Source organism: Orcinus orca, chromosome 16 (assembly GCF_937001465.1).
Source record: "Orcinus orca chromosome 16, mOrcOrc1.1, whole genome shotgun sequence".
Classification (NCBI taxonomy): Eukaryota; Metazoa; Chordata; class Mammalia; order Artiodactyla; family Delphinidae; genus Orcinus; species Orcinus orca.
The window spans coordinates 21816726-21844564 of NC_064574.1; the positions used below are offsets into that span (position 1 = coordinate 21816726).

General features: G+C 41.0%; 1 protein-coding gene across 4 annotated transcripts in view; it reads right to left on the reverse strand.

The window, feature by feature from the left end:
- RALGAPB (Ral GTPase activating protein non-catalytic subunit beta) overlaps positions 1-25626 on the reverse strand; it is a 100331-nt gene extending 74705 nt beyond the window's left edge. For 2 of the 4 annotated variants that reach the window (XM_049699169.1, XM_049699168.1), the window contains exons 1-3: positions 25392-25626; positions 5753-5968; positions 1815-2017 (exon numbers count right to left, since the gene is read on the reverse strand). In XM_049699169.1, the coding sequence (XP_049555126.1) occupies positions 1815-2017; positions 5753-5938 (389 nt within the window). In that variant the 5' untranslated portion in view covers positions 5939-5968; positions 25392-25626. The remainder of the gene's footprint in view (positions 1-1814; positions 2018-5752; positions 5969-25391) is intronic. The other 2 variants (XM_012534095.3, XM_004272840.4) reach the window with 1 other exon arrangement.
- Between the last annotated feature and the right edge of the window lie 2213 nt (positions 25627-27839).

Below are 27839 nucleotides of genomic sequence, written 5' to 3' on the forward strand. Positions count from 1 at the left end.
TTAAGACTATAGCTGCCACAGACAGCGATTCCTCTGATGGATCTGGGCAAAGGAAATTGAAAACCCTCTGGAAAGGATTCACCATTCTAAATGGCATTAAGAATATTTATGTCATGGGAAGAGATCAAAACATCAATATTAATAAGAGTCTGGAAGAAGCTGATTTCAACCCTCACGGATGACTTTGAAGGGCTCAAGACTTCAGTGGTGGAAGTAAATGCAGATGTGGCAGAAATAATAAGAGAACTAAAATCAGAAGTGGAGCGCGAAGACGTGACTGAATTGCTGCAATCTCATAATAAAACTTTAATGGAAGAGGAGTTGCTTCTTATGGATGAGCAGAGAAAGTGGTTTCCTGAGATGGAATCTACTCCCGGTGAAGATGCTGTGAAAATTATTGAAATGACAACAAAGAATTTAGAATATTACATAAACTTAGTTGATAAAGCGGCAGCAGGGTCTGAAAGGATTAACTCCAATTTTGAAAGAACTACTGTAGGTAAAATGCTATCAAACAACATTGCATGCTACAGACAAATCATTCATGAACTGAAGAGTAAACCAATGTGGCAGACTTCACTGCTGTCTTATTTTAACACATCGCCACAGCCACCCAAGCTTCAGCAACCACCACCCTGATCAGTCAGCAGCCATCGCATTGAGGCAGAACCCTCCACCAGCAAAAAGATTTCAGTTCACTAAAGGCTCAGATGGTTAGCATTTTTCAGCAATGCTAGTATTTTTTAATCAAGATATGTAATTGTTTTTTTAGACATAATGCTATTGCATATTTACAGACTACAGTATAGTATAAAAACTTTTACGCACTGGGAAACCAAAAAATTCATGTGACTTGCTTTATTTCAATGATCGCTTTATTGTGGTGGTCTGCAACCAAACCTGCAATATCTTGAGGTATGTTTGTACAACTGATCCTATAGACCAGAGCTCTTAATGGAGATTCCTCTTTTTTAATTCAGATTTTTCCAAAGTAATCCTCCTTCTAAATTTAAAAAGTTAAAATTTACAGGGCGGGTTTTTGGATGATTCAAAGTCCTCATCATCTGACAGATCAAAAGCCCTAACCAGAACTTTTCCAAAAGGAGGGAAGCCCACTTGCCCCTTCCACAGACATAAAAAACAGCTGAAAACAGATTTTTCTCAAAGGAAATCCCTACAAATAGGTAGGCAACTAATGCTCTCTTCTCCATTATTTTCTATATTTCCAAAATCCTTTATAGTGACATATAATTCTTTTAGAATGGGAAAAAAATGTTTTAGGCACAAGTAAGGCAATCTTACATTACAATATTTAAGGTCTCTGCCGCAGAGATAGGGGAAAAACTCAATAACAAACTGTCAAGAGTATTCTTTTGGTCTACTACAAATGTGCCTATAATTTCAAATCTGCTTACTTCAATGTCTTCATTCTCTCATAAGAAAGATTCATTTTAAGGTAGATGGCTTAGTCGCCATTAGCTTAAGTGGAGACAAGAATTATGTTAGGCAAAAGTATGGGTTTTTTTGACTGGAAGGGAAAGGGGTCACAGTATTTTAACATCTAATAGCTATCAGATCTTAGAAGCAAAGCCAAAAGCTGTTAAAATGAACACACACTTGTTAAAGAGTCCTAGTAAACATTATATAAGCCCATCTCTCTCATTCATATTAACACACTCTTTAACTGAACAAGTAATGAAAGTTACTGTTCAAAGGTCTAACAATTAAATCAGTTCCCATAATATAAAAAAGTAACATTGATGAGTAGTTTATTATGATCCTAATAACAGGCCAGATAGACTAGTATAGCTTACCTTGGTACAAAAAGATTCTGCAGGTGTTTTAGTATACTTTGAACATATAGATTAGGCTCTTTAATAACTGGCAATGGAATAGAATCTTTCGGCAACACTAAAGCCATAATCCAGTCAGTATATACATCAACACAATATTTTACAGTCTCTCCGTCCAATGGAAGGGTCAGTCCATAGCAAATTACTTCCATGGTCCATTTTACCTAAACAAAAAAAAATATACATATAGAATTATTACACATTCCTATCTGTGTATCAGTAGATTGATTTAAAATGTTAACCTCTTATTGTCAAAAACCTCTCAACTGAAGTATATTCATCTCAACATACATCAGATTAATTCTACAGAATGTACTTTCCATGTATAAGACATAATCAGGGGGCTTCCCTGGTGGTGCAGTGGTTGAGCGTCTGCCTGCCGATGCAGGGGACACGGGTTTGTGCCCCGGTCCGGGAAGATTCCACATGCTGCGGAGCGGCTGGGCCCGTGAGCCATGGGCGCTGAGCCTGCGCGTCCGGAGCCTGTGCTCCGCAACGAGAGAGGCCACAACAGTGAGAGGCCCGCGTACCGCAAAAAAAAAAAAAAGACATAGACAACGTTTCCTAAGCAAAAGATTTAAGAAGAAAATAAATTACTTATTTCTAATTAAGCCTATGTTGGCTTTCACTCCTTAAATATTATTATTGTTTGCTCTGTAAAATAAAAAGTACAGGTCATCTTGATTTTCCATAGAGATCGGAGGCACAGAAATAGAAAATTTTAGATATTTTTTTCCACTTAATTTGCATGCAGGTATGTGTGTCATTTAGGAAATCACTTACATAAATTTAATTATATTCCATTTCCAGATTATGCAACTTTAACAAACAACAGGAAGGAAGATGAACTGCCCAACTCTTATTTTGTGACTATTTTCATTGGCAAAGAAAACAATATTTTAAATGGAAGGCCAAGAACAAACAGAGGTCAGAAGGGACTGAAGCTGGGTAAGATCTTAAAAAGGCACTTGGCTGCACTAAACGAGTTCCAGCCTCCTGACCTGTCTGAATCACAGGGGCCGAGAGAAGGTGCCTAAGAGACTGCTGACCCACTGCTTGCAGTCATGAACGAATAAGGCACAATGAGAAAGGGGAAATGGCCTAATTTGCAAAAGAGGATGAAACTATATTCCAGATAATGTAGACTGGAAAGTTTAAGTGAATTCCAGACAAAACTCTGGGACAAATTACTAAGCAGATAATCAGTGAGCACTTATGAAAGGGAAGCAGGGTCACTGAGAACCAGCCTGCTCAAAAAGAACAAGTCATGCCAGACAAGCTTCATTCCTTTATTAAGAGGGTTACTATGAAGGCAGCTGACAAATGTAGAAACCTGGCACTGATTTAAAACCAGTTTCTGAGGTACTTTCATAAATATTATCTAAACATCAAAATAACTGGTGTGAGAGGGTAAACTATCCTCATTTTATTTTTATTTTTTATTTTTATTTTCTGGCCACACTGCATGGCTCGTGGGATCTTAGTCCCCCAACTAGGGATCAAACGTGTACCCCCTGCAGTGGGAGCGTGGAGTCTTAACCACTGGACCGCCAGGGAAGTGTGGAGTCTTAATCACTGGACCGCCAGGGAAGTCCCCATCCTCATTTCATACATAAGAAAACTGAAGTTTAGCAAATTAAGAATTTGGACCATGGCACTCGTTTGGAAATGCTGGAGCTGAAAATCTAGTCTTCCAACTAGAAATCTAAAGCTATTCTCACCATGCCATTAACAGCCTTCTCTGGCAAAGGGGGAACTGGGCTTTAACAAGAAATTTGGTCCTTGTGGACAAGATGGAAAGATACAGCCCAGAAGGAGGTAGAATGGTTGGATTTGTAACTGGTCAAAATAACATGTCAGAATAGCAGTGGATTACTGTACCAAGATCATTTTGGAAGAAGATGCCCAATGGCATGCCAAAGGCTCTGCCAAGATTTTAACTTGGAGAAAAACAGATTACATGCTGACCATTTGTAGATATCACAAAGCTAAAAAAAAAAAAAAAACTAACTTGTTAAATAGAAATTCAGGATTCAAAAAGATTATAACAGCTTTGGGCTTCCCTGGTGGCGCAGTGGTTAAGAATTCGCCTGCCAATGCAGGGGACACGGGTTCAAGCCCTGGTCCCGGAAGATCCCACATGCCGTGGAGCACTTACGTGTGCCACAACTACTGAGCCTGCGCTCTAGAGCCTGCGAGCCACAACTACTGAAGCCCATGCACCACAACTACTGAAGCCCGCATGCCTAGAGCCCGTGCTTCACAACAAGAGGAGCCACCCCAATAAGAAGCCCATGCACCGCAATGAAGAGTAGACCCTGCTCGCCACAACTAGAGAAAGCCCGCGCACAGCAACGAAGACCCAACGCAGCCAAACATAAATAAATAAAATAATTTTAAAAAAAGATTATAATAGCTTAAAACTAAAGCTGAATCTAACAAGATAAATACATGTACTGAAATTTTTAACCTCAGAACTACAAAGGCTAAGGGTAGAAAATACATAACAATAATATAATATAATAGAAAGTAACATATAACAGCAATAAATGTTAAGAGTGACTATAAAAACACAGTGAAGCTGTGACAAATGAGGTGGGAAGGGGTATGGAGGGGGTGGGATTTAGCTGAACAAGAGAAAGAATTTTAAAACAGGTTGCAAGTCCCTAATTATCACAGGAAAGACCAAGGAGAAGGTATCTTTGGTAATATCTTCACACAATAGTTCAATTGTATAATTCGAGAGAACACTGGATTCAAGACCTATTCTCTCATATCCTTTTGAGGGTAGGAAAGGAGAAAAAACAAGGGCTGCACTGAGCACCTTTATCTACTCACATGCCATCTCTTCCCAGGAGAGGGCAGAAGGAATTACAGACACCAAGAAGAGAGTGCGCAGGACAAGTCCTGGTCCTCGGGGTAAGTCTCTGCCAGGGCACTCTGAGAAGAAAATGCTCCTCAGTATGAGGGGCTTCCCCTTTGGCAACCCAGGCTCTTTGGCCTACAGAGGGTAAATAAAATACTTCCTGAGCTATAAACCTTAGTCTCCTAACTAGAGTTGTCTTATATCTAGATTAAGCCTAATCTCTCCTTCACAAGAAATCAAAATGTAAGTGAAAAACGGTGCGGTGTCTGAGAAACAGGTAAACCCAAAGCCTAAAGGTTGTATGAACGTCCTCAAGCACAGGGGACAAGTTCTAATCCCGATCTTAGCCAGACCTCATACTAGCAAGCTCTGTATCACTCCGTTCTCAGGGCCCCTTCATGACTCCCCACTGGCAACTTAACTTCAGCCCCGTCCCCTGAACCCAAAAACAGAGGACCAGCTCTAGGCCAAGCCACTCCAAAAGCTCCTCATCTTTAGGAACAGCAAACACAACCCCCATTCCAACCACATGGGCTCACAGCTATACAGACTTAGCTGCTCTGTAGCACTCTTAAACCTAGAAGTCAGACAAGGGTAGACTGGGATGGAGACAGCGGGAGAGCCTCAAGTGCAGCACACATGTGTAGCCTGAAGACAACACAAGATGGGCCTTCAGTCAGAGGCCATCTAGACGTAGGAATGAAGACCTTCCAAACACAACCTCTGAATTGAAATCTGAAGACTAAGCCTAAAACTTAGGGAAAGGGACCTGACAGGCAAGTCTCTGTCTCAGCTCACAGCTCAAGTGGAGAACTGGGTCCAGCTAGCAGGAAGTCCCAACAGCACAATGGTACAACCTAATCCTCATAACTCCCACAGACTCTGGACCCCAACCCTCAACCCAAATACGGTCAAATTAAGACGTCACACTACACTGAGCAGAAATCCACTTAAAAAGAAAATGTTAGAAAAATTATTCTTCTGTAACAAACTTATATTTTCACAGAGTAGAATGAAATGAAAAAACACTTACTTCTTTGTCAGTTTTCAACAAACTCTCACCACCAGCTGCTGAAAGGGTACCTAAGGCCTGCCCGAGAGGATGAACCACCGCATTGGCCACCTCTCGCCCAACGTTCTCTGGATAGCTGTGTAGCACACTGGTGTGGCCCTGATCATTCTGAATCACCAAATGCAGCGACCTCCACTCAGAGTACATCGTGCCGCTAAAGGACTATCCAAATGGCACCTGAAAAGACAAAAGAGAATTACAAGTCAAACTATATTGCTGAACACTAATAAAACTTAGTAAAATACATATTTACCCTACATAGCAAGATAAAGAAGCTGTAAATATATTGCCTTGAGAAGACTGAGGAAAAAAAACATTTAAATGTCTTGAGAATGTCCTAAACAGCCTCTTAGTGAGATCAGGTAGGAAAGGCAGACCCTGGGAAGCAGCTCTCTGAGCACCTCCCCAAAAGAGCCCTCAGAAGCCCAGAGTAGAGCTGGGGCAGATGATCACCGTGCAAGGGGATAAAATAATCAAATTTGGTACACTCACAGCATGAGGGAACCTTCTACATTTCATGTTCCAGAATAGAAAAAGACAGAAGAAGGGTATGCTCTAAGTAGGAAAAGGAGACAAAGGAAAGGGTTTACTCTAGGCCCCAGATTTTTCAGTCAACAGTTTCCAAGTACCTATTACTTGCTAGAAACATACCCCTGCAATTTCCCACCAATGCCCTCAAATCAGACATAAAATTCTTTGAGAATATTTCATTCTCTACAGCAGTGGCATACATTCTTCTGGTAATGGGTCCCCTGGAAGTCAATGTCCTTCAGAAAACAGGTAAAGACCTGCCACTTACTGAGCATTTACTACACACTACTCATGAAATCACACAACTCTATGAAAATTAAATAATGCTATCCCTAATTCACAGATGAAAAAACTGAGGCATAGAGAGGTCTGCTGCTTCCCTGAGGCTTCACAACTATAACATGGTAGAGGTGGGTTTTGAGTCCACATCTGTTGGGCTCCAGGGACCATGCTCTTAACCATAGCATGTACTGCCCCTCACTAACCTATACATTATCCATGACATGTCCTGCTTTTCCCTATGCTGTATATTCTCCATGAAAAGATATCTAAGTCTACCATACAAATGAGAAACTTCAGCCACAGAAAACATATCTATATGAATGCAATGTAAATATTACAATCATAAATGCCATACTCATGAGCAGAATCAAGGATGGTTAGTCCTTTCCAATTAATTTCTATTAACTTTCATTTTCTACTTGCTCTGAAATCTGTTTGCCCAGCCAGCAGAGTTTAAGGATACACTTAAGCTTTAAAAAGTTCTATCCCTTAAACTAGTTTTTCTTCAAACTGGTAGCTTTGTTTAATTTTATCTTACAAAGCCTCATTCCAGCTCAATAAGTATCAGTGTTTTTCAAGAGGATATGGTCCTCCTCTGAACCAAGAGGCCCTGAAAATGGGAAGGCAGAAAGGATGCACCAGAATCGAACAAGGTACCTACAATGTGAAGGATGGGTGGATGCGACTGTTAAAGTTGCCTCAATTTCCTTAGGATTTATAAGGAACCCCCCTAAGGATATCCTGATGTTCCCCCTGCCCCCAGCACCACCGCCCTAAAATAAGCACTCTCAAAAACGGACAGGAAAATTTGTGGCCCTGAACCAAGATGACGGAGTAGAAGGACGTGCTCTCACTCCCTCTTGTGAGAACACCAGAATGACAACTAGCTTGCTGGACAATCATCAACACAAAGACACTGGAATACCAAAAAAGATACCCCACATCCAAAGACAAAGGAGAAGCCGCAATGAGATGGTATGAGGGGCACAATCACAGTAAAATCAAATCCCATAACTGCCGGGTGGGTGACTCACAGACTGGAGAACATTTATACCACAGAAGTCCACCCACTGGAGTGAAGGTTCTGAGCCCCACGTCAGGCTTCCCAACCTGGGGGTCCAGCAACAGGAGGAGGAATTCCTAGAGAATCAGACTTTGAAGGCTAGCGGGATTTGATTGCAGGACTTTAACAGGACTGGGGGAAACAGAGACTCCACTCTTGGAGGGCACACACAAAGTAGTGTGCACATCGGGTCCCAGGGGAAGGAGCAGTGACCCCAGGGGAGACTGAACCAGACCTACCTGCTAGTGTTGGAGGGTCTCCTGCAGAGGCGGGGGGTGGCTGTGGCTCACCGTGGGGACAAGGACACTGGCAACAGAAGTTCTGGGAAGTACTCCTTAGCGTGAGCCCTCCCAGAGTCCACCATTAGCCCCACCAAAGAGCCCAGGTAGGCTCCAGTGTTAGGTTGCCTCAGGCCAAACAACCACAGGGAGGGAATCCAGCCCCACCTACCAGCAGTCAAGTGGATTAAAGTTTTACGGAGTTCTGCCCACCAGAGCACCACCAGTCCCTCCCAACAGGAAACTTGCACAAGCCTCTCAGATAGCCTCATCCACCAGAGGGCAGACAGCAGAAGCAAGAAGAACTACAATCCTGCAGCCTGTGGAACAAAAACCACATTCACAGAAAGATGGACAAGATGAAAAGGCAGAAGGCTATGTACCAGATGAAGGAACAAGATAAAACCCCAGAAAAACAACTAAATGAAGTGGAGATAGGCAACCTTCCAGAAAAAGAATTCAGAATAATGATAGTGAAGATGATCCAGGACCTCGGAAAAAGAATGCAGGCAAAGATCGAGAAGGTGCAAAAAATGTTTAACAAAGACCTAGAAGAATTAAAGAACAAAAAAAGAGATGAACAATAACTGAAATGAAAACTACACTAGAAGGAATCAATAGCAGAATAACTGAGGCAGAAGAACGAATAAGTGACCTGGAAGACAGAATGGTGGAATGCACTGCTGCGGAACAGAATAAAGAAAAAAGAATGAAAAGAAATGAAAACAGCCTAAGAGACCTCTGGGACAACATTAAACTCAACAACATTTGCATTATAGGGGTCCCAGAAGGAGAAGAGAGAGAGAAAGGACCAGAGAAAATATTTGAAGAGGTTATAGTCGAAAACTTCCCTAACATGGGAAAGGAAATAGCCACCCAAGTCCAGGAAGCACAGAGAGTCCCATACAGGATAAACCCAAGGAGAAACACATGGAGACACACAGTAATCAAATTGGCAAAAGTTAAAGACAAAGAAAAATTATTGAAAGCAGCAAGGGAAAAACGATAAATAACATACAAGGGAACTCCCATAAGGTTAACAGCTGATTGCTCAGCAGAAACTCTACAAGCCAGAAGAGAGCAGCATGATATACTTAAAGTGATGAAAGGGAAGAACCTACAACCAAGATTACTCTATCCAGCAAGGATCTCATTCAGATTCAATGGAGAAATCAAAAGCTTTACAGACAAGCAAAAGCTAAGAGAATTCAGCACCAGCAAACCAGCTCTACAACAAATGCTAAAGGAACTTCTCTAAGTGGGAAGCTCAAGAGAAGAAAAGGACCTACAAAAACAAACCCAAAACAATTAAGAAAATGGTCATAGGAACATACATATCAATAATTACCTTAAACGTGAATGGGTTAAATGCTCCAACCAAAAGACACAGGCTAACTAAATGGATACAAAAACAAGACCCATATATATGCTGTCTACAAGAGACCCACTTCAGACCTAGGGACACATACAAACTGAAAGTGAGGGGATGGAAAAAGATATTCCATGCCAATGGAAATCAAAAGAAAGCTGGAGTAGCAATACTCATATCAAATAAAATAGACTTTAAAATAATGTTATAAGAGACAAGGAAGGATACTACATAATGATGAAAGGATCAATCCAAGAAGAAGATATAACGATTATAAATATATAGGCACCCAACATAGGAGCACCTCAATACATAAGGCAACTGCTAACAGCTAAAAAAGAGAAAATAGAGAGTAATACAATAATAGTGGGGGACTTTAACACCTCAATTACACCAATGGACAGATCAACCAAAATGAAAATAAATAAAGAAACAGAAGCTTTAAATGACACAATAGACCAGATAGATTTAATTGATATTTATAGGACATTCCATCCAAAAACAGCAGATTACACTTTCTTCTCAAGTGCACACAGAACATTCTCCAGGATAGATCACATCTTGGGTCACAAATCAAGCCTCAGTAAATTTAAGAAAACTGAAATCATATCAAGCATCTTTTCTGACCACAACAGTATGAGATTAGAAATCAATTACAGGGAAAAAAAGGTAAAAACCACAAACACATGGAGGCTAAACAATAAGTTACTAAATAACCAAGAGATCACTGAAGAAATCAAAGAGGAAATCAAAAAATACCTAGAGACAAATGACAATGAACACACAGAGAATCCAAAACCTATGGGATGCAGCAAAAGCAGTTCTAAGAGGGAAGTTTATAGCTATACAAGCCTACCTCAAGAAACAAGAAACATCTCAAACAAACAATCTAACCTTACACCTAAAGGAACTACAGAAAGAAGAACAAACAAAACACAAAGTTATCAGAAGGAAAGAAATCATAAAGATCAGAGCAGAAATAAATGAAATAGAAACAAAGGAAACAAGAGCAAAGATCAATAAAACAAAAAGCTGGTTCTTTGAGAAAATAAACAAAATTGATAAACCATTAGCCAGATTCATCAAGAAAAAGAGGGAGAGGACTCAAATCAATAAAACTAGAAATGAAAAAGGAGAGGTTACAATAGACACCACAGAAATACAAAGCATCCTAAGAGACTACTACAAGCAACTCCATGCCAATAAAATGGACAACCTGGAAGAAATGGACACATTCTTAGAAAGGTATAAGCTTGCAAGACTGAACCAGGAAGAAATAGAAAATATGAACAGACCAATCACAAGTAATGAAATTGAAATTGTGATTAAAACTCTTCCAACAAACAAAAGTTCAGGACCAGATGGCTTCACAGGTGAATTCTATCAAACATTTAGAGAAGAGCTAACACCCATCCTTCTCAAACTCTTCCAAAAAACTGCGGAGGAAGGAACACTCCCAAACTCATTCTATGAGGCCACCATCACCCTGATACCAAAACCAGACCAAGATACTACAAAAAAAGAAAATTACAGACCAATATCACTCATGAATATAGATGCAAAAATCCTCAACAAAATACCAGCAAACAGAATCCAACAACACATTAAAAGGATCATACACCATGATCAAGTGGGATTTATCCCAGGGATGCAAGCATTCTTCAATATACGCAAATCAGTCAATGTGATACACCATATTAACAAATTGAAGAAGAAAAACCATCATCTCAATAGATGCCGAAAAAGCTTCTGACAAAATTCAACACCCATTTATGATAAACTCTCCAGAGGGCTTCCCTGGTGGCGCAGTGGTTGAGAGTCCACCTGCCGATGCAGGGGACACGGGTTCGTGCCCCGGTTCGGGAAGATTCCACATGCCGCGAAGCGGCTGGGCCCGTGAGCCATGGCCGCTGAGCCTGCGCGTCCGGAGCCTGTGCTCCGCAATGGGAGAGGCCACAACAGTGAGAGGCCCGCGTACCGCAAATAAAAAAAACAAAAAAAAACAAAAAAAAACTCTCCAGAAAGTGGGCATAGAGGGAACCTACCTCAAAATAATAAAGGCTATATACGACAAACCCACAGCAAACATCATTCTCAATGGTGAAAAACTGAAAGCATTTCCTCTAAGATCAGGAACAAGACAAGGATGTCCACTCTCACCACTATTATTCAACATAGTTTTGCAAATCCTAGCCACGGCAATCAGAGAAGAAAAAGAAATAAAAGGAATACAAAGTGGAAAAGAAGAAGTAAAACTGTCACTCTTTGCAGATGACATACTATACATAGAGAATCCTAAAGATGCCACCAGAAATCTACTAGAGCTAATCAATGAATCTGGTAAGGTTGCAGGATACAAAATTAATGCACAGAAATCTCTTGCATTCCTATACACTAATGATGAAAAATCTGAAAGAGAAATTAAGGAAACACTCCCATTTACCATTGCAACAAAAAGAATAAAATACCTAGGAATAAACCTACCTAGGGAGACAAAAGATCTGTATGCAAAAACTATAAGACACTGATGAAAGAAATTAAAGATGACACCAACAGATGGAGAGATATACCATGTTCTTGGATTGGAAGAATCAATATTGTGAAAATGACTATACTACTCAAATCAATCTACAGATTCAATGCAATCACTATCCAATTACCAATGGCATTTTTTATGGAACTAGAACAAAAAAATCTTAAAATTTGTATGGGGACACAAAAGACCCCAAATAGCCAAAGCAGTCTTGAGGGAAAAAAACGGAGCTGGAGGAATCAGACTCCCTGACTTCAGACTATACTACAAAGCTACAGTCATCAAGACAATATGGTACTGGCACAAAAACAGAAACATAGATTAATGGAACAAGATAGAAAGCCCAGAGATAAACCCACGCACCTATGGTCAACTAATCTATGACAAAGGAGGCAAGGATATACAATGGAGAAAAGACAGTCTCTTCAATAAGTGGTGCTGGGAAAACTGGACAGCTACATGTAAAAGAATGAAATTAGAACACTCCCTAACACCATACACAAAAGTAAACTCAAAATGGATTCGAGACCTAAATGTAAGACCGGACACTATAAAACTCTTAGAGGAAAACATAGGAAGAACACTCTTTGACATAAATCACAGCAAGATCTTTTTTGATCCACCTCTTAGAGTAATGGAAACAAAAACAAACAAATGGGACCTAATGAAACTTAAAAGCTTTTGCACAGCAAAGGAAACCATAAACAAGATGAAAAGACAACCCTCAGAATGGGAGAAAATATTGGCAAACAAATCAACGGACAAAGAATTAATCTCCAAAATATATAAACAGCTCATGCAGCTCAATATAAAAGAAACAAACAACCCAATCCAAAAATGGGCAGAAGACCTAAATAGACATTTCTCCAAAGAAGATATACAGGTGGCCAAGAGGCACATGAAAAGCTGCTCGACATCACTATTAGAGAAATGCAAATCAAAACTACAATGAGGTATCACCTCACACCAGTTAGAATGGGCATCATCAGAAAATCTACAAACAACAAATGCTGGAGAGGGTGTGGAGTAAAGAGAACCCTCTTGCACTCTTGGTGGGAATGTAAATTGATACAGCCACTATGGAGAACAGTATGGAGGTTCCTTAAAAAACTAAAAATAGAATTACCATATGATCCAGCAATCCCACTACTGGGCATATACCCAGAGAAAACCATAATTCGAAAAGACACATGCACCTCAGTATTCACTGCAGCGCTATTTACAATAGCCAGGTCATGGAAGCAACCTAAATGCCCATCGACAAATGAATGGATAAAGAAGATGTGGTACATATATACAATGGAATATTACTCAGCCATAAAAAGGAACGAAATTGGGTCATTTGTTGAGACGTGGATGGATCTAGAGACTGTCATACAGAGTGAAGTAAGTCAGAAAGAGAAAAACAAATATCGTATATTAACTCATATATGTAGAACCTAGAAAAATGGTACAGATGAACCGGTTTGCAGGGCAGAAGTTGAGACACAGATGTAGAGAACAAACGTATGGACACCAAGGGGGTAAGCCACGGGGTGTGTGTGTGTGTGTGTGTGATGAATTGGGCAATTGGGATTGACAAGCATACACTGATGTGTATAAAACTGATGACTAATAAGAATTTTTTTAAAAAATGGAAGGGAAAAAAGGGGAGACTCTGATAGGTTGCCATTCTCATCGGAGTATAACTTACACCCACACAACATTTTTTCATGGACCTATATATAAACAGACACACACATACATATACATACAGTATATAGTATAATACACACACTATAATCTCTTCAATAAATGCACAAGAACATTATACTACAAGGTTTTTTGTTTGGTTTTAGTGTGATTTTTTACCCTTTATATTTGTCTTCATTCCCTACCCAAATAATTCACTTCCCTGAATAGATTAACCAACCTAACACTTCCTTGTGTATTTTGCTCCACCTTAACTCAGTCATATTAAAATAATTTATATACACACATAGCTAGGGACTATATACTTTTCTACATCTTTTTTCCATTCACCAGTACCTCATGAATATCCTTCCAATAAGATTCTTTTTAATGGCTGTGTAATATTCCATGATATGGTACAATTTATTCAGTCTCCCAATGATTTACATTTACTTCATTTCCCATATTTTGTCACCAGGAAATAATGATGCAATAAATATGCTTCCTTATATATCCTTAAGTAGTGGCCTTTTAATTTCTATGGAACAAGTTTCCAAGAGTGAAACAACTGGATCAAGGAGTATATGTATTTTTAATGTTAATAGGTCTTGCCAGATAGATTCCCAAGAAGCTGTAACAACTCCCATTTACATTAGGAATGGATTAGAGCCCTTCCCTCCTCTCACTCCCAATCTTTTGCCAAGAACCAGATTTATTTACACATTTATTTATTTGCCAATTTGGTAGGTATGAAATGAAATTTCATTATTCTAGCCAAATATATATTTTTTTATTTTATAACTTCTAGTTTTGAGTCTCGCTTAGGTGATTTCTCCCTCCTATCCCCTATATCAGTGTTTTTCAAACTGTGGGTCATAAAATAAATGAAATAGATAATACTTTTTAATTATATGGAATAGAATATACAATAAAGGCACCACACACAGTAAAGGTAAGCAATGTTCTGTGAGACTTGTTTCATTTTTTATATATGCATATGTTCTGGGTCATAATGTAAAATACATAAAATATTTATTATGCGTCTAGGTCCAGAAGTTTAAAGACATAACCCTAAAGTGTATAATGGAGTTACTAGATTTCCATGCAAGATAATTCTTCACATTTAAGTTTTATATCACCTGGAATTTACTTCTACAAGTGGTATAGGAAAGATCCAATTTTATTTTCTTAGAGATGTATAGTAAGCTGTGTCAACATCATCTATTAAAAACACATCCTTGGGCTTCCCTGGTGGCGCAGTGGTTGAGAATCTGCCTGCTAATGCAGGGGACACGGGTTCGCGCCCTGGTCTGGGAGGATCCCACATGCCGTGGAGCAACTAGGCCCGTGAGCCACAACTGCTGAGCCTGCGCGTCTGGAGCCTGTGCTCCACAACAAGAGAGGCCACGATAGTGAAAGGCCCGCACACCGTGATGAAGAGTGGCCCCCGCTTGCCACAACTAGAGAAAGCCCTTGCACAGAAACGAAGACCCAACACAGCAAAAATAAATTAATTAACTCCTACCCCCAACATCTAAAAAAAACAAAAAAAACACATCCTTACAACTACGCCCATGTGCTGCAACTACTGAGCACGCATGCTGCAACTACTGAAGCCCACGCGCCTAGAGCCCGTGTTCCACAACAAGAGAAGCCACCGCAATGAGAAACCCGCGCACCTCAACAAAGAGTAGACCCCACTCGCCACAACTAGAGAAAGCCCATGCACAGCAACGAAGACCCAATGCAGCCAAAAAACAAAAAAATAAAAGCACGTCCTTTCCCACTGACCTGAAATACCGATTTTGTCATATATTAGACTCTCATTTATATAGGAATCTATTTACAAATCTGTTCTGTTCAACTATTTGTCTATTCCTATGCTAACGCCATATCGATTTTTAAAAATTAATTAATTTTTATTTTTGGCTGCATTGGGTCTTTGTTGCTGCGTGCGGGCTTTTTCTAGTTGTGGTGAGCGGGGGCTACTCTTTGTTATGGTGCACGGGCTTCTCATTGTGGTGGCTTCTCTTGTTGCGGAGCATGGGCTCTAGGCGCGCGGGCTTCAGTAGTTGTGGCTCGTGGGCTGTAGAGTGCAGCCTCAGTAGTTGTGGTGCACAGGCTTGGTTGCTCCGCAGCATGTGGGATCTTCCTGGACCTGGGCTAGAACCCACGTCCCCTGCATTGGCGGATTCTTAATCACTACGCCACCAAGGAAGTCCAGCCATAATGATTTAAATTCCGTGGCTTTATAGAATGTTTTAACATCTGAAAAGGAAGCCCCCTTTACTTTGACTACTCTTTTTCAAAACTTTATCAGCTACTCTCAGGCATTTACTCTTTTATATAAAAGTTATGACTTTATCCAATTAAAGAAAAAAACCTTGCCTAAAATTCTAATTGAAATTGCTATCCACGTTCCCAGTTTTACCTTCTATGGCCACTTTCCCACCCCATCCTCCAAGCTATGACCCAAAGAACTACTGATGATTGCTCAAAACCGACAAGTTTGTTCATACCCTGTATTACTGCTCATGCTGTTCCCCACCTCTTTCCACCTTATGAAGTCTTCACACTTCAAAGCACAGCTCAAATGTCCTCTTTGGTAAAACTTTTTTTGACTCCTCCAGTCACCGCTCTTCACCAGCTCTGAGTGCCTACTACAGGCTATTCATATTAAGCTTCACGTTTGGTTATTCGTTAGCTTTGTAAAGATATCTTCACCACAAGTGTGTCAACCTTTTTTGAGGGGAAGCCTCACTTCCTGAATCTTTGAGAAGTCCTTGGCACACAGTGAATACTGAATGTTTCAGAATGCCAAGGTTTATCAATGGGAAAAAGGAAGATGTTAGAAGGTGTTCCCTTTATGCCACTGAAGGAAGTCCAAAATTTTGCATGTTGTATACATATAAAAATTGAAAATGTCCATTTGCTTTAAGCTATTTATTAGTATAAAAAAAGTAGTTGGATGTTTTTTAAATATTCAGGGAATATTTAAATAATATTTAGCGGCCATTTCGGATAATACATTATTGGAGGGAAAAATACGTTTAAAAAAAAAAAAAAAAAAGACAAGCTAGCTCTCAAACTCCACTGTATACATAAGAATCATTGGGGTGGGGGCCCTTTGGTTTAAAATGTAGATTTCAAAACTCCATCCCTAAAAAGCTCAATTCTGTAGGTCTGGGTTAGGGCCTCGGAATTTGCATTTTTAAGAAACAGCTACCACCCTTCCCAATTCTGAAGTAAAGACAGGAGTATCTTTCTTGAAAAAAACACTATGAAAGACCAATCAAAACAGGATTAATAGCTCTTAAATTCTTCTTAAAATTTTTAAAAAGTTTTTAAATGTAAGAGATTTAAATTCTTCAAATCTATTAATGTTTAAATGATGACATGGAAGAAAATGAAATAAATGCTTCAAGAAACATGTAAGGTAGGGACTTCCCTGGTGGCCCAGTGGGTAAGACTCTGCGCTCCCAATGCAGGGGGCCTGGTTTCAAACCCTGGTCCAGGAATCAGATCCTGCATGCATGCCGCAACTAAGAAGTCCGCATGTCGCAACTAAAGATGCCACGTGCCCCAACTAAAGAGCCCACATACTGCAACTAAGACCGAGAGAAAAAGTTGAACTAAAATATTTAACACATGTAACAGAAAAATACAGCTGCTAAATTTCAACAGAATACATAAAAGACAAAAAATAATAAGACAAAGATGTACCTTATAATTACAGTTGTCCCTTGGTATCCACGGGGAACTGGTTCGAGGACCCTCCAACAATACCAAAATCACAGATGCTCAAGTCCCTTATATAAAAGTATGTGGCATATAACCTATGCACATCCTCCCATATACTTTAAATCATCTCTAGATTATTTATAATACCTAATACAATGTAAATGCTATGTAAATAGTTGTAAGTACAATATAAATGCCGTGTAAATAGCTGCCTACATACAGCAAATTCAGGTTTTTCTTTTTCGAACTTTCTGGATTTTTTTCCCCCAAATATCTTTGATTCATGGTTGGTTGAATCTGCAAACGCAGAACCCACTAACAGAAAGGGTCAACTGCAGAGGCAAATTAAACAATGAAGAGAAAATGAACACTGGAAACAAACATAAAAAAAAAATCAAAGAAACACAAAGTAAAGTAACTAAGGCATCATTTTGTAAATATTAAACTAGCAAAATGAGTGATAAAAACTCACTCTGATTTAGGAGGTAAGGCCAACAGGACACACTCAAGAGTTTAGGGCAATGATTTTCAATTAAAAAAAAAAAAAAGGACTGCCCCCCCAGGGTATTTTAGAAATATTAAGTGCACTTTTGGTTAACGCAACAACTGGGGCATGTTACTGGTATTTATGGGCAGATTCAGGATATCTAGACATCCTGTAACCCAGGTGACAGTCCTGCACAATGAATAATTTTGCTACATTTCACCTGACTTTCTAATGTCTGCCAGAAAATCATTCTGTTCTTAATTGTCTAAGGCTAAAAATCTAACTTCATTTTACTCATAAATACAAAATATTTTGTGCTATTTTAATATACACTTAATTTTCCAGTAACACAATTAACCATGCAAACCGAGGAAAGAGTCAACTTTTTTATGTTTGGAACCTTACCATACCAAGAATTGTTCACCATTTCAGAACAATCACATCACCAAAGGCCATACCTTTTGTGGTGTCTGAGTTGTTAATACCACACACTGCTGTCAGGAACACAATCACAAGAACTACATGCTACTTACTTAGCCCTTATTTCAAAATGTCAAATATAAAGTGCCATATTACTGTCTTACTTCTCAGTTATAAGTAGACACAAGCATCTGACCATTTTGTTATGTCCTCTAGTATAGCTCTACCTGAGCATTTTTACCGAAATACCAATTTTATTGGAAGGATAGTAATTTATGGTTTTCATTTGTTATTGTTAGTTTCACAGATTTTTAAAAAATTCTATGTGTTGGTAGGTTATATATTATCTGTTAATTTCAGGATACTGAAGCAGTCATTACCAATATTAGGTCTGGGAAGGATGAAAACCTCCAGTCTAGGAAACCAAACATGGGGTGAAGTGGGTAGGGTGCACATTGGGGCAAATTAGAGAATTAAGGTTCTCTTTAAAGGACACAATCACTACTCAGCCCTAGCCAACTATTACCTTGAAGGAATGTAGACCCCAGTGCTGTCTGATAATCCAGTTTTTCAAGAGACACAGAAAATCTGGACATCTCTGTGAAGTCCACTCGTTAAATGTTGGCAACTAATTCAAGTTTAAAAAAAAAAAAACAGGATGTAAGCTAAAAAGAACTCATCTATGGGTCAATTTACACCTCTGATCAAAGATAAAGGCATATGCTAGTTTTGGTAACTGAATTAGCATGATTCTTGTGGAGGGAAGGTAGGGAGGCATACACTATGAATGAGCCATTGCTGCCCTGAAAGTCACCCTAACCCACCTCTGCTCCAGGGTCTGGGCTTATAACCCAACTATGGATGTCCTATAACTTCATTTTGTTTCATGTTTGTTGCTGTTAGGAAAAAAGAAGATGAGGGCAGAGTGTAATGTCACAGATTTGGCAGGGTAAGTCCCGTTGGGTCCAGTTTTGTCACTGGCCAGCCTAGACTTAAACACGCAAATAAGAACCTCCTCTTGCTGTTGCACCTCAGGCTGTCCAAAGCAACCCAGAGATCTCAGAGAACATCTGTAGTTTCAAGAACCAGAATTGTTTCACAGCCTAGGTCCTCCTGGGCAAAGATGTTCATATGTGCATCAACCTTTCAGGATAGCACCATGGCAAAACCCTGATGGGCCTTGATTGCCTAGTCCACTTGCCATGGACTTGTTTGTAGCTCTATCCTGCCGATAAATTGACACACTTGTAAGGCACCTCAGCCTAATGCCATTTTTCTAACCATTCACCCAAAGATAGCACGAATGTTTTGCCAATACATAGTGGGAGACATAGTAATATCAGATGCTTTGACCCAGTAATACCACTTAATTTATCCTGATAAACAACTCAATAGAAAAATGCATGAGGCATTCATTCACTGTAGTGAATTGCACATAAGATTGGGAAGTGATCAGAATTTAACTGTCCATCAATAATGGAATACCTTCACAATTAGGGCATATTAACTCTATATACTATAATGTAGCCATTAAACACAGAGATGAGAAGCATGAAAACAAACAGGAGACTGGTTAAGAGCCAGGACTCTGGAACTAGACTTCTTAGATTCAAATCCCAGTTCCACCACCTGCAAGTTGGAAAATCCTGCAAAAGTTGCTCTATCTCTGTGTCTGAGCATCCTCATCTGTTAAATGGAGATAACAGTAGGGTAACAGCCTACTTTGGAGTTGTGATTAGAGAATCAAGACATGTAAGATGTTTGGTCCTATCTAGTCCACAGTAAGCAATCAACAAACGATAGCTCTTATGGAGGAAGAATACTATGAATCATCAGATTGGAGATTTGAAATTAACTTAGTAAAAACTGAGGGCAGAGAATGAGAGAAAGTTTAACTTTATCATAGGAATAATACAAAAGGAACTGAATTCCTATTAAAGAAATTTGACGGAAGTATCTAAGACAGGCTGAAGGGACAGCAGGAAAGCAGACTCCAGTGTCTCTAATATATTGAGGAAGGGGAGGGCAGGGAGGGTTGGGCACTATGGTGAGATACTGAAGTCAGATGGTTGAGAGCTTTGACTGCTGTGTTAGGATCCTATGAGTCTCCTTCCCAGCTAGGCTCTGTTGGCTATCAACTTGAGCTGCGAGCAGGGAAGTCTCCACTTTCAATACTCCAGAAGTGATAGGAGGAAAGCAAAGATGACAGTGCTACCCTGCAGATCACTTAATCGCCTTCCCAACTCTGCATGTATCCATTTTCTAGGTAATCTCTGGATGTTTCTACTATCAGGTCACTGTGTGCTGGGTAACAGTTTATGACTTGTAGGTACTACCACAAAGTAACATGAAGGTTTGGTCTAATTGACAAACTACCAAAATGATCAATGCAGTGGTAGACACACCAAGACCACAGCTTGGCATTAATCACATCAATTAACTCAGCCAATATTTATTACATGCCTTCTATACACCAAGCACAGGGACTATAATAATGAATAAACATCATCCTTGCTCCCAAGGAGCTTCAAATCTAATTACAGAGAACAGATTTTTTTTAACTTTATAAATTCGTACATCAGTCATTTCATTAAACAAACATTTATTAAACATCTGCTATGTGTCAGGTATTGTCCTAACATGTAGGGAGGCAGATATGAATAGGACACAATGGCTGCCCAAAAGAAAGTTTCATAGTGAAGAAGACAAGAGAAATCCATGATGAATAAATCCACGATACAGCAGTATTCAACATGGTAACTGACGTGATGAGTTACGAAGGTGGCATCCTACAACAGAAAAACTATTGCAGATCTTGCTTGATAACAATGTACCTTTGCATAATTGATCATTTTCAAAGAGCTTTCACATATTATTTCATTTCAGTTCAATAACAAGCCTAGAAATTTAAGCAAGACAGATGTCACTAGCCTCTACAACTTGCTCAGGGTCACATCAAGTAACAGTAGAGCTGGGACAAGAAACTCCACCTCTTGCCTTGAAGTCCAAAGCTCCTTCTTTTGTTCTGACTCCGTACCTCACCATATGACCTTGGACAAATCACTTGGCATTTCTTTGTCATAGTTTCCTCACCTGTAAAACAGGGAGAATACCTGCAGTACCTAGCTAAAGTGACTTAGGAAAAGGATCAAATAAAACAACGTAAGTCAACATACTTTGAGCTGTACAAATGCAAGGTACACACTATCAGGCATGCCTTGTTTCTCTTAGGAAAAATAGGGTACAGGGTGCCAAAACACTGAATAAATCAACTGAGTAAATAAATGCTGGATTTTAAGGTGCATAAGTGCATTCAAGGTCATCCATATAACCTTTACAACTAATAAAGGCAAAAGGAACATATTTCATATTTCTGTTGTAGTCCTATTGACCCCCAAGGCAAATATCAATCAAGCTTGGCCAAAAAGGAATGTATTCACCTGTGCACCAGATTTGTTAAGGATCCTATCAAACACCTGAGTTACAAGAAAAGGAGACAGGTTCTGCCTGCATTCCTCCCCAAAAGTGAAAACAGGTAGTTTTTGCTAGTCTGTCCAAAAAAGTATGGATACCCTGCCTGCTCCAACCCCCACCACAGTTCTCATCTTTTATGCCTCAGACTTGCTCTAACACAGCAGCCATAACCACGTTACTTAAATTTAAATTAAATTATAAATTCAGTTCCTTAAACTAGTCACATTTCAAGTCCTCAGTATCACATGTGGTTAACTGCTACCACATTAGACAGTGCAGATATAGAACAGTTCCATCATTGTAGAAATTTCTATTTGACAGAGCTGCCTTAGATACTATACTTTTATTACAACCCTGACTAGACTATAGATTCCTGAAGGAAAGGGGCTGTGTCTTATTTATCTTAATATCCCCAGTTTATATAGCAAAGTACATGTCATACTACAAGCACTCATTATATATCTAACTTAATATCTCAAACATAGCAAACTACTCTCTCCACTTCCCCCATCCCCAACACACACACACACACACAACAACAAAAATAAGAAACAAGACGTATCTCACATGAGGGTGGAAGGGGATACTGAGTCCAGAGGAAGGAGACCTGCATTCTATTCTTAGATGTGCTACAGCCAACCATGTAGTCTTGGGCAAGCTACCTATTTTCTGCATCTAAAACTCAAACTCCATGTACCTTAATTCTAAAACGTTTAATCGTCTTGCACCAAAGAAAATCATGTATTCTATCGAAAAGCCCTTTACACATGTCAGGGAACACATCTGCTAACACTGATGGGTACCTCAAATTAAAAAGAATCCATTTCTAGGGCTCAGGCTATCATGATTAGAGTCATTTTTGGTCTTTAACTGAGCATGTGTAGTTTTCCACCTTTTCTGGGGGATCAAACTAGAGACTTAAACCTCAGGCTTGAAGATTGAGTTTCTTCCATGTGCTGAGGCCAGAACTGGATACTCTGCCCATATCTGATCAGAGAAACAAGGGCAAGTTTCTTGAGTATCTGAATTTAACATAAATTATCCCATCAGTTTCTACATTAGCCTTAGCCTAAAATTTGAGTAAACAGCACAAAACAGAACCAAGAAAACTCTTTCTATAACAATCTGTATGATGTAAAGAATGTCATTACGTGAAATGTGTTTCTTATTCAGTCCACATACTCTACCATATTTAACTACTATAGAAAATATTTATTGTCCAAAAACCTCTTCATAATGACCTTCACACGCATACTCACTCAGTCACTTACTTTTATAAACCTTACGTGGTTTTAAGACCAGCCAAGAACAAATATAATCTGAACTACCGGGCTGCCTTCCTTTATAATTTGTAAATATGTTGGGCAACAGCAGTTCAGGCATTCTGTAATAAATCTATACTAAGTTTGTCAATTCCTCTGACATCAAGGTTTTAATCTTTATTAAGTACTTCTTAAGTCATCTCTCCTGGTAACAGGATGAACTACTACCAACAGCACTTCCATCTACTAGTATTTACCAAGTACCAGCAAGGTAACAACATTTAGTGGATGACAGCTAAACACTAGTTTGGATGGCACAGTGTTTAGTAGGGAACACATGCAAAGGCCTAAGGGCAATAAAAAGGTTTCCACTACAGAACTGATTGTATCTGACTGTGATAAAACTAGATATTAAAAATCAACCAGGCTTCCCTGGTGGCGCAGTGGTTGAGGGTCTGCCTGCCAATGTGGGGGACACGGGTTCGAGCCCTGGTCTGGGAGGATCCCACATGCCGTGGAGCAACTAGGCCCGTGAGCCACAATTACTGAGCCTGCGCGTCTGGAGCCTGTGCTCCGCAACAAGAGAGGCCGCGATAGTGAGAGGCTCGTGCACCGCGATGAACAGTGGCCCCCACTTGCTGCAACCAGAGAAAGCCCTCACACAGAAACGAAGACCCAACACAGCCATAAATAAATAAATAAATAAATAAATAAAATTTTTAAAAAAAGAAAACATCATGAAATCTTACTATATGACACAATATGGTAAGAAGTCATTAAATAAAAAAAAATCAACCAATGTTGACTGCACATAGTTAGTCTTCCCTAGTGTCTCGCCAGTTGTAAGAACTCAATGTGTTTATTTAACTGCTGAATGAAAAGTTAACGAACCTAACTAGAGTATTTTCAAGCAAAAAGCACAAAACTCTGTAGAGCAAGAACTACCAAACACCTTTTACAAAGGTGGAAATAGAGAAGAATTGGTTTGCAGCATGCAGTCTGTGACATAAAAGGGACACAAACATTCCATTCAGTAAAACCTTTGTGAGTCTCTATGTCAAAGAACTGGGAGGAATACAGAGATGAGAAAACATGGCTCAGTTGCTCACAATCTAATAAAATACAGAAATACAACACAGTAAAATCACTGGTAAATTCCATTATGATGATGCTAAAGAGCAAACAGGAAAGACCCAAGGTGGTTGGGAGTGAGAGGTGTGAGGGTCACAGAGGCTTCTTGAATGCTGGGAGTTACGCAGCCAGAGATGGGAAGAAACGGCTACATGCATGTGTGTAAGAAACAGCAGAAGTGTGTGTGTCTGGGCGGAGCAGGGAGAAAGCACAGAGGACAGACTAGGCAGAGAACAGCATATTCAAACAAGACCCAGAGATCAGAGACACTATAACCATGAGTACTGTGTATCCAGGAAAATTGCAAACTAACAGTTTTTGCATGAGATGCACGCACTTTAAAAGGTCCAGCTGACTCACAAATCCTGCAAAGAAAGTTACTTCCCACCCCCAACAGGCTTTCACAAGGTGTAGTAGTCCGTGGGCCTAATGAAAAGATCTCTGCGGGTGGAAACTGCATTTTAAACAAACTCCCAGAAAATTCTCTTACACACTTAAACTGGAGAAACACTGAAACGTTTTACTGAGATGCAGAATTATCTACAGTAGCAGTTCCCAAACTTTGCTGCACACTGAATTCATGTGGGGATCTTCAAGAATACTGCTGTCTGGCTTCCCCCACCGACCCCACTCCCAAACACGGTGATTTAATTGGCCTGGCTCTGCTACGTGGGCATCAGGAATCTTTAAAAGCTGCCCCAGGTGATTTCTACGTGCAGCGAAGTTGAGAGCCACTGACCTAATTGTCAACAACTTGAATCTCGAGTCAAATTTACCAGCTCCATGACCTTGGGCAAAGAAGTCACCTAACCATTCAGGGCCTCAGTTGCCTCGTCAGTAAGATGGGGATAATCATCCTCCCTTACCGGACTGTTGTGAAGTTAGATGGGGTGAACATAATGGTCTGGCACAATGGCCGGCGTATAGTAAGCGCTTAACAAGGTCTAGTTGTTTATTCTCATTATTAACTCTTCCTCCTCCGACAGTCACCGTGCAACGGGCAGCATCGTCCCCACAGAGCGACAGCCACTCGACCAACCTTTCTGCTGGACCAGATTCTTCGCCAGAGTTGTCTAGCTCCGCTCCAGACCCGCCCCCTCCCCCAGGCTGCCAGGAAAGAGCTTCGCCCGGCCGGGGCAGCTCTCAAGGGCCACCCCGGGTTTGAACAGACCCGACAGAAGCCGCCGACTCCACAACCAAGCTCCCACGGACCCCGTGGGTCCCCCCCAAAATGAGATGCGCTTCCGAAGGGCCCCTGGAGCCACCGGGGCCGAGAAACAAGGCTTGGTCATCCCTAGACCGCCCGGAGAGGAGGAGAGGGGAGGGTCCGGCCGCGACGGGGAGGGCCGCCCGGTTACCTGAGGCGACGGGCGGGGCCCGCATTGCTGGGGCGGGCGCCGCCGCCGCCGGCCGCACTCGGCCTTCCGCCTCACGCCACCCGCGCCATAGGCCCGGCGCTTTCGCTGCCCCGGCCGGCTGTCCTCAAGCGGTCGCTCCGTCCACCCGTCAGCGACTCTCCCAGGGCGCCCGGGTCGACGAAGGCCACTCGGGCCGGCCGGCTGTGCTCTGCTCAGGCAACTTCCGACTGCCAGAGGCGGCAGCGTCAAATAACTCCCCGAGCCTAGACGATCACTGCGCGTGCGCGGCGCGCCTGATCAGAGACTTGTGTGGGGCCGAGGCGGTGGCGTCAAATAATTCCCAAGACACGGAGCCGGAAGCTGCGCGTGCGCAGCTATCCCAGGTCGCCGCGCGCGGGGTATAGTCCCGCCTCCCTTTCCGGAGGAGCAGGAGGGGTGAAGTGACGGACTCTCCTACATCATCGCAATACAGGCGTGGAGGCGGTCCACATGCATCCCTATGAAACAGTTGGGACTCTGCCTGTTTTGGATGCGGCCGGAGTAAGGGTCTTCTCTGCAAGATTCTGGCTCCCACTCAGGTTCTAGGAATTTCTCACACCATTACAGCACCCTTCCTTTGAAATGTTGTCCTTTACCCGCCGGCCCCTTATATTGATAGCATTATGAGCAATGTTCAGTTCCAGGCCAGATGTGTGTTACAAAGATGCATCGGACATCAGATTCAGAGCCTGTCATTAAGGAGCTGAGTTTGATATAGGCGATAAGACATTATTAATAGTAGTAATAATAGCAAGAGATACCGGTTTGAGCACCTACAATGCACCACACATTTCGTAAACAGTACCACTTCCAATCATTTGGTTTCAGCTTCAACGAAGAAAATGATAAATACCATTAGAGAGATACAGCTCAAGTCCCTTGGGAGTGTAAAGGAGGAAACTTGGGCTGAGAAAGAAGAGGAGGGAGAACCTGGCCTTGAGACTGTCCTTGATATTCAGAGAGGAAGGGATCAGGATAGTAGTGCTGAAGTCACGGTGTCTGAAAAGAGCAGAACGGAGCAAAGAAGATGCTGACTCCTCCTCCTTACCCTCAGAAGAGACCATGGAGGAAGGAGTAACAAGGGAACTGGTACCCTCATGGGAAAAAAAAAAAAATAAGAGTGTTTCCTCAATATTTTGTCTCCTCCCCCCGACACACACACATACATACCCAGGAAAGTAACTAGAGGAGAGAAAAGGAAAAGGAAGAATGTTCCAGGACAAGAACAGGCTATATCCAGGATACTTTGTGGATCGAAGCAATACATTTCAATTAAACGCAGTGTGGCACATGTTGTAAGAGGCTCTCAATATTTATTCCTATCACTTATCCCTTGCCTTTCCAAACTACAGAGGCTGGAAAGCAAAGCACACAGTTCCCACCTTCCCTTGCAGCTAGAAGTGGCAATAAGACAAAGTCCTGGCCAATAAGATGTAGGCAGAAGTCCCAAGGGACAGCTTCCCTTCCACAATAAAAAGGAACTCTTTGGAGAAGTTTGTGACCTTCACCCTTCCCCTACTTCATGCTTGGAATTAAGGCACAACACCCGGAGGTGCAGCAATCATCTTGAGACCATGAGGAGGATTGTGCTAAGGAAGATGAAATAAAAGGACAAAAGAAGCCTGGTACCTTAGGTCATACTCAAGCAGCTGCACAAAGCCTGGACTGCCTTCCTGTTTTATGAGGGGGGAAAAAATCTTTTTTAGACCACAGTTTGTCAAGTTACCTGTTACTTTCAACCAGACTCATTCCTAACATAATAAATATGGAACATCTGTAATATGTCAGACAGGTAAGGAGCTGATAATGGAGGTGATAGCTTAGAAGAGCAATGGGTGATGGGAACTGGAAAAATGACAGACACAGAGGACTGGGAGGCTGTCAAAGCTTTTAGGGAGATGATGAAAATACATCTATCTCCCACCTGATGACTTTAATTCATTCCTGAAAATTCTGCCTCTAAGTGAAAAGCTGATAAATGAAAAAAAAATATATTTCCATTATTTTTTTTAGTTTTATTTATTTAATTTATTTATTTTTGGCTGCATTGGGTCTTCGTTGCTGTGCGCAGGCTTTCTCTAGTTGCAGAGAGCGGGGGCTACTCTTTGTTGTGGTGTGCAGGCTTCTCATTGTGGTGGCTTCTCTTGTCACGGAGCACGGGCTCTAGGCACATGGGCTTCAGTAGTTGTAGCACGTGGGCTCAGTAGCTGTGGCTCACGGGCTCTAGTGCACAGGCTCAGTAGTTGTGGCGCACTGGCTTAGTTGCTCCATGGCATGTGGGATCTTCCCGGACCAGGGCTCGAACCCGTGTCCCCTGCATTGGCAGGTGGATTCTCAACCACTGCACCAACAGGGAAGCCATTCCATTAATTTTAATGGGAAAAAGATAGGTGTTCAATTCCAACCCAA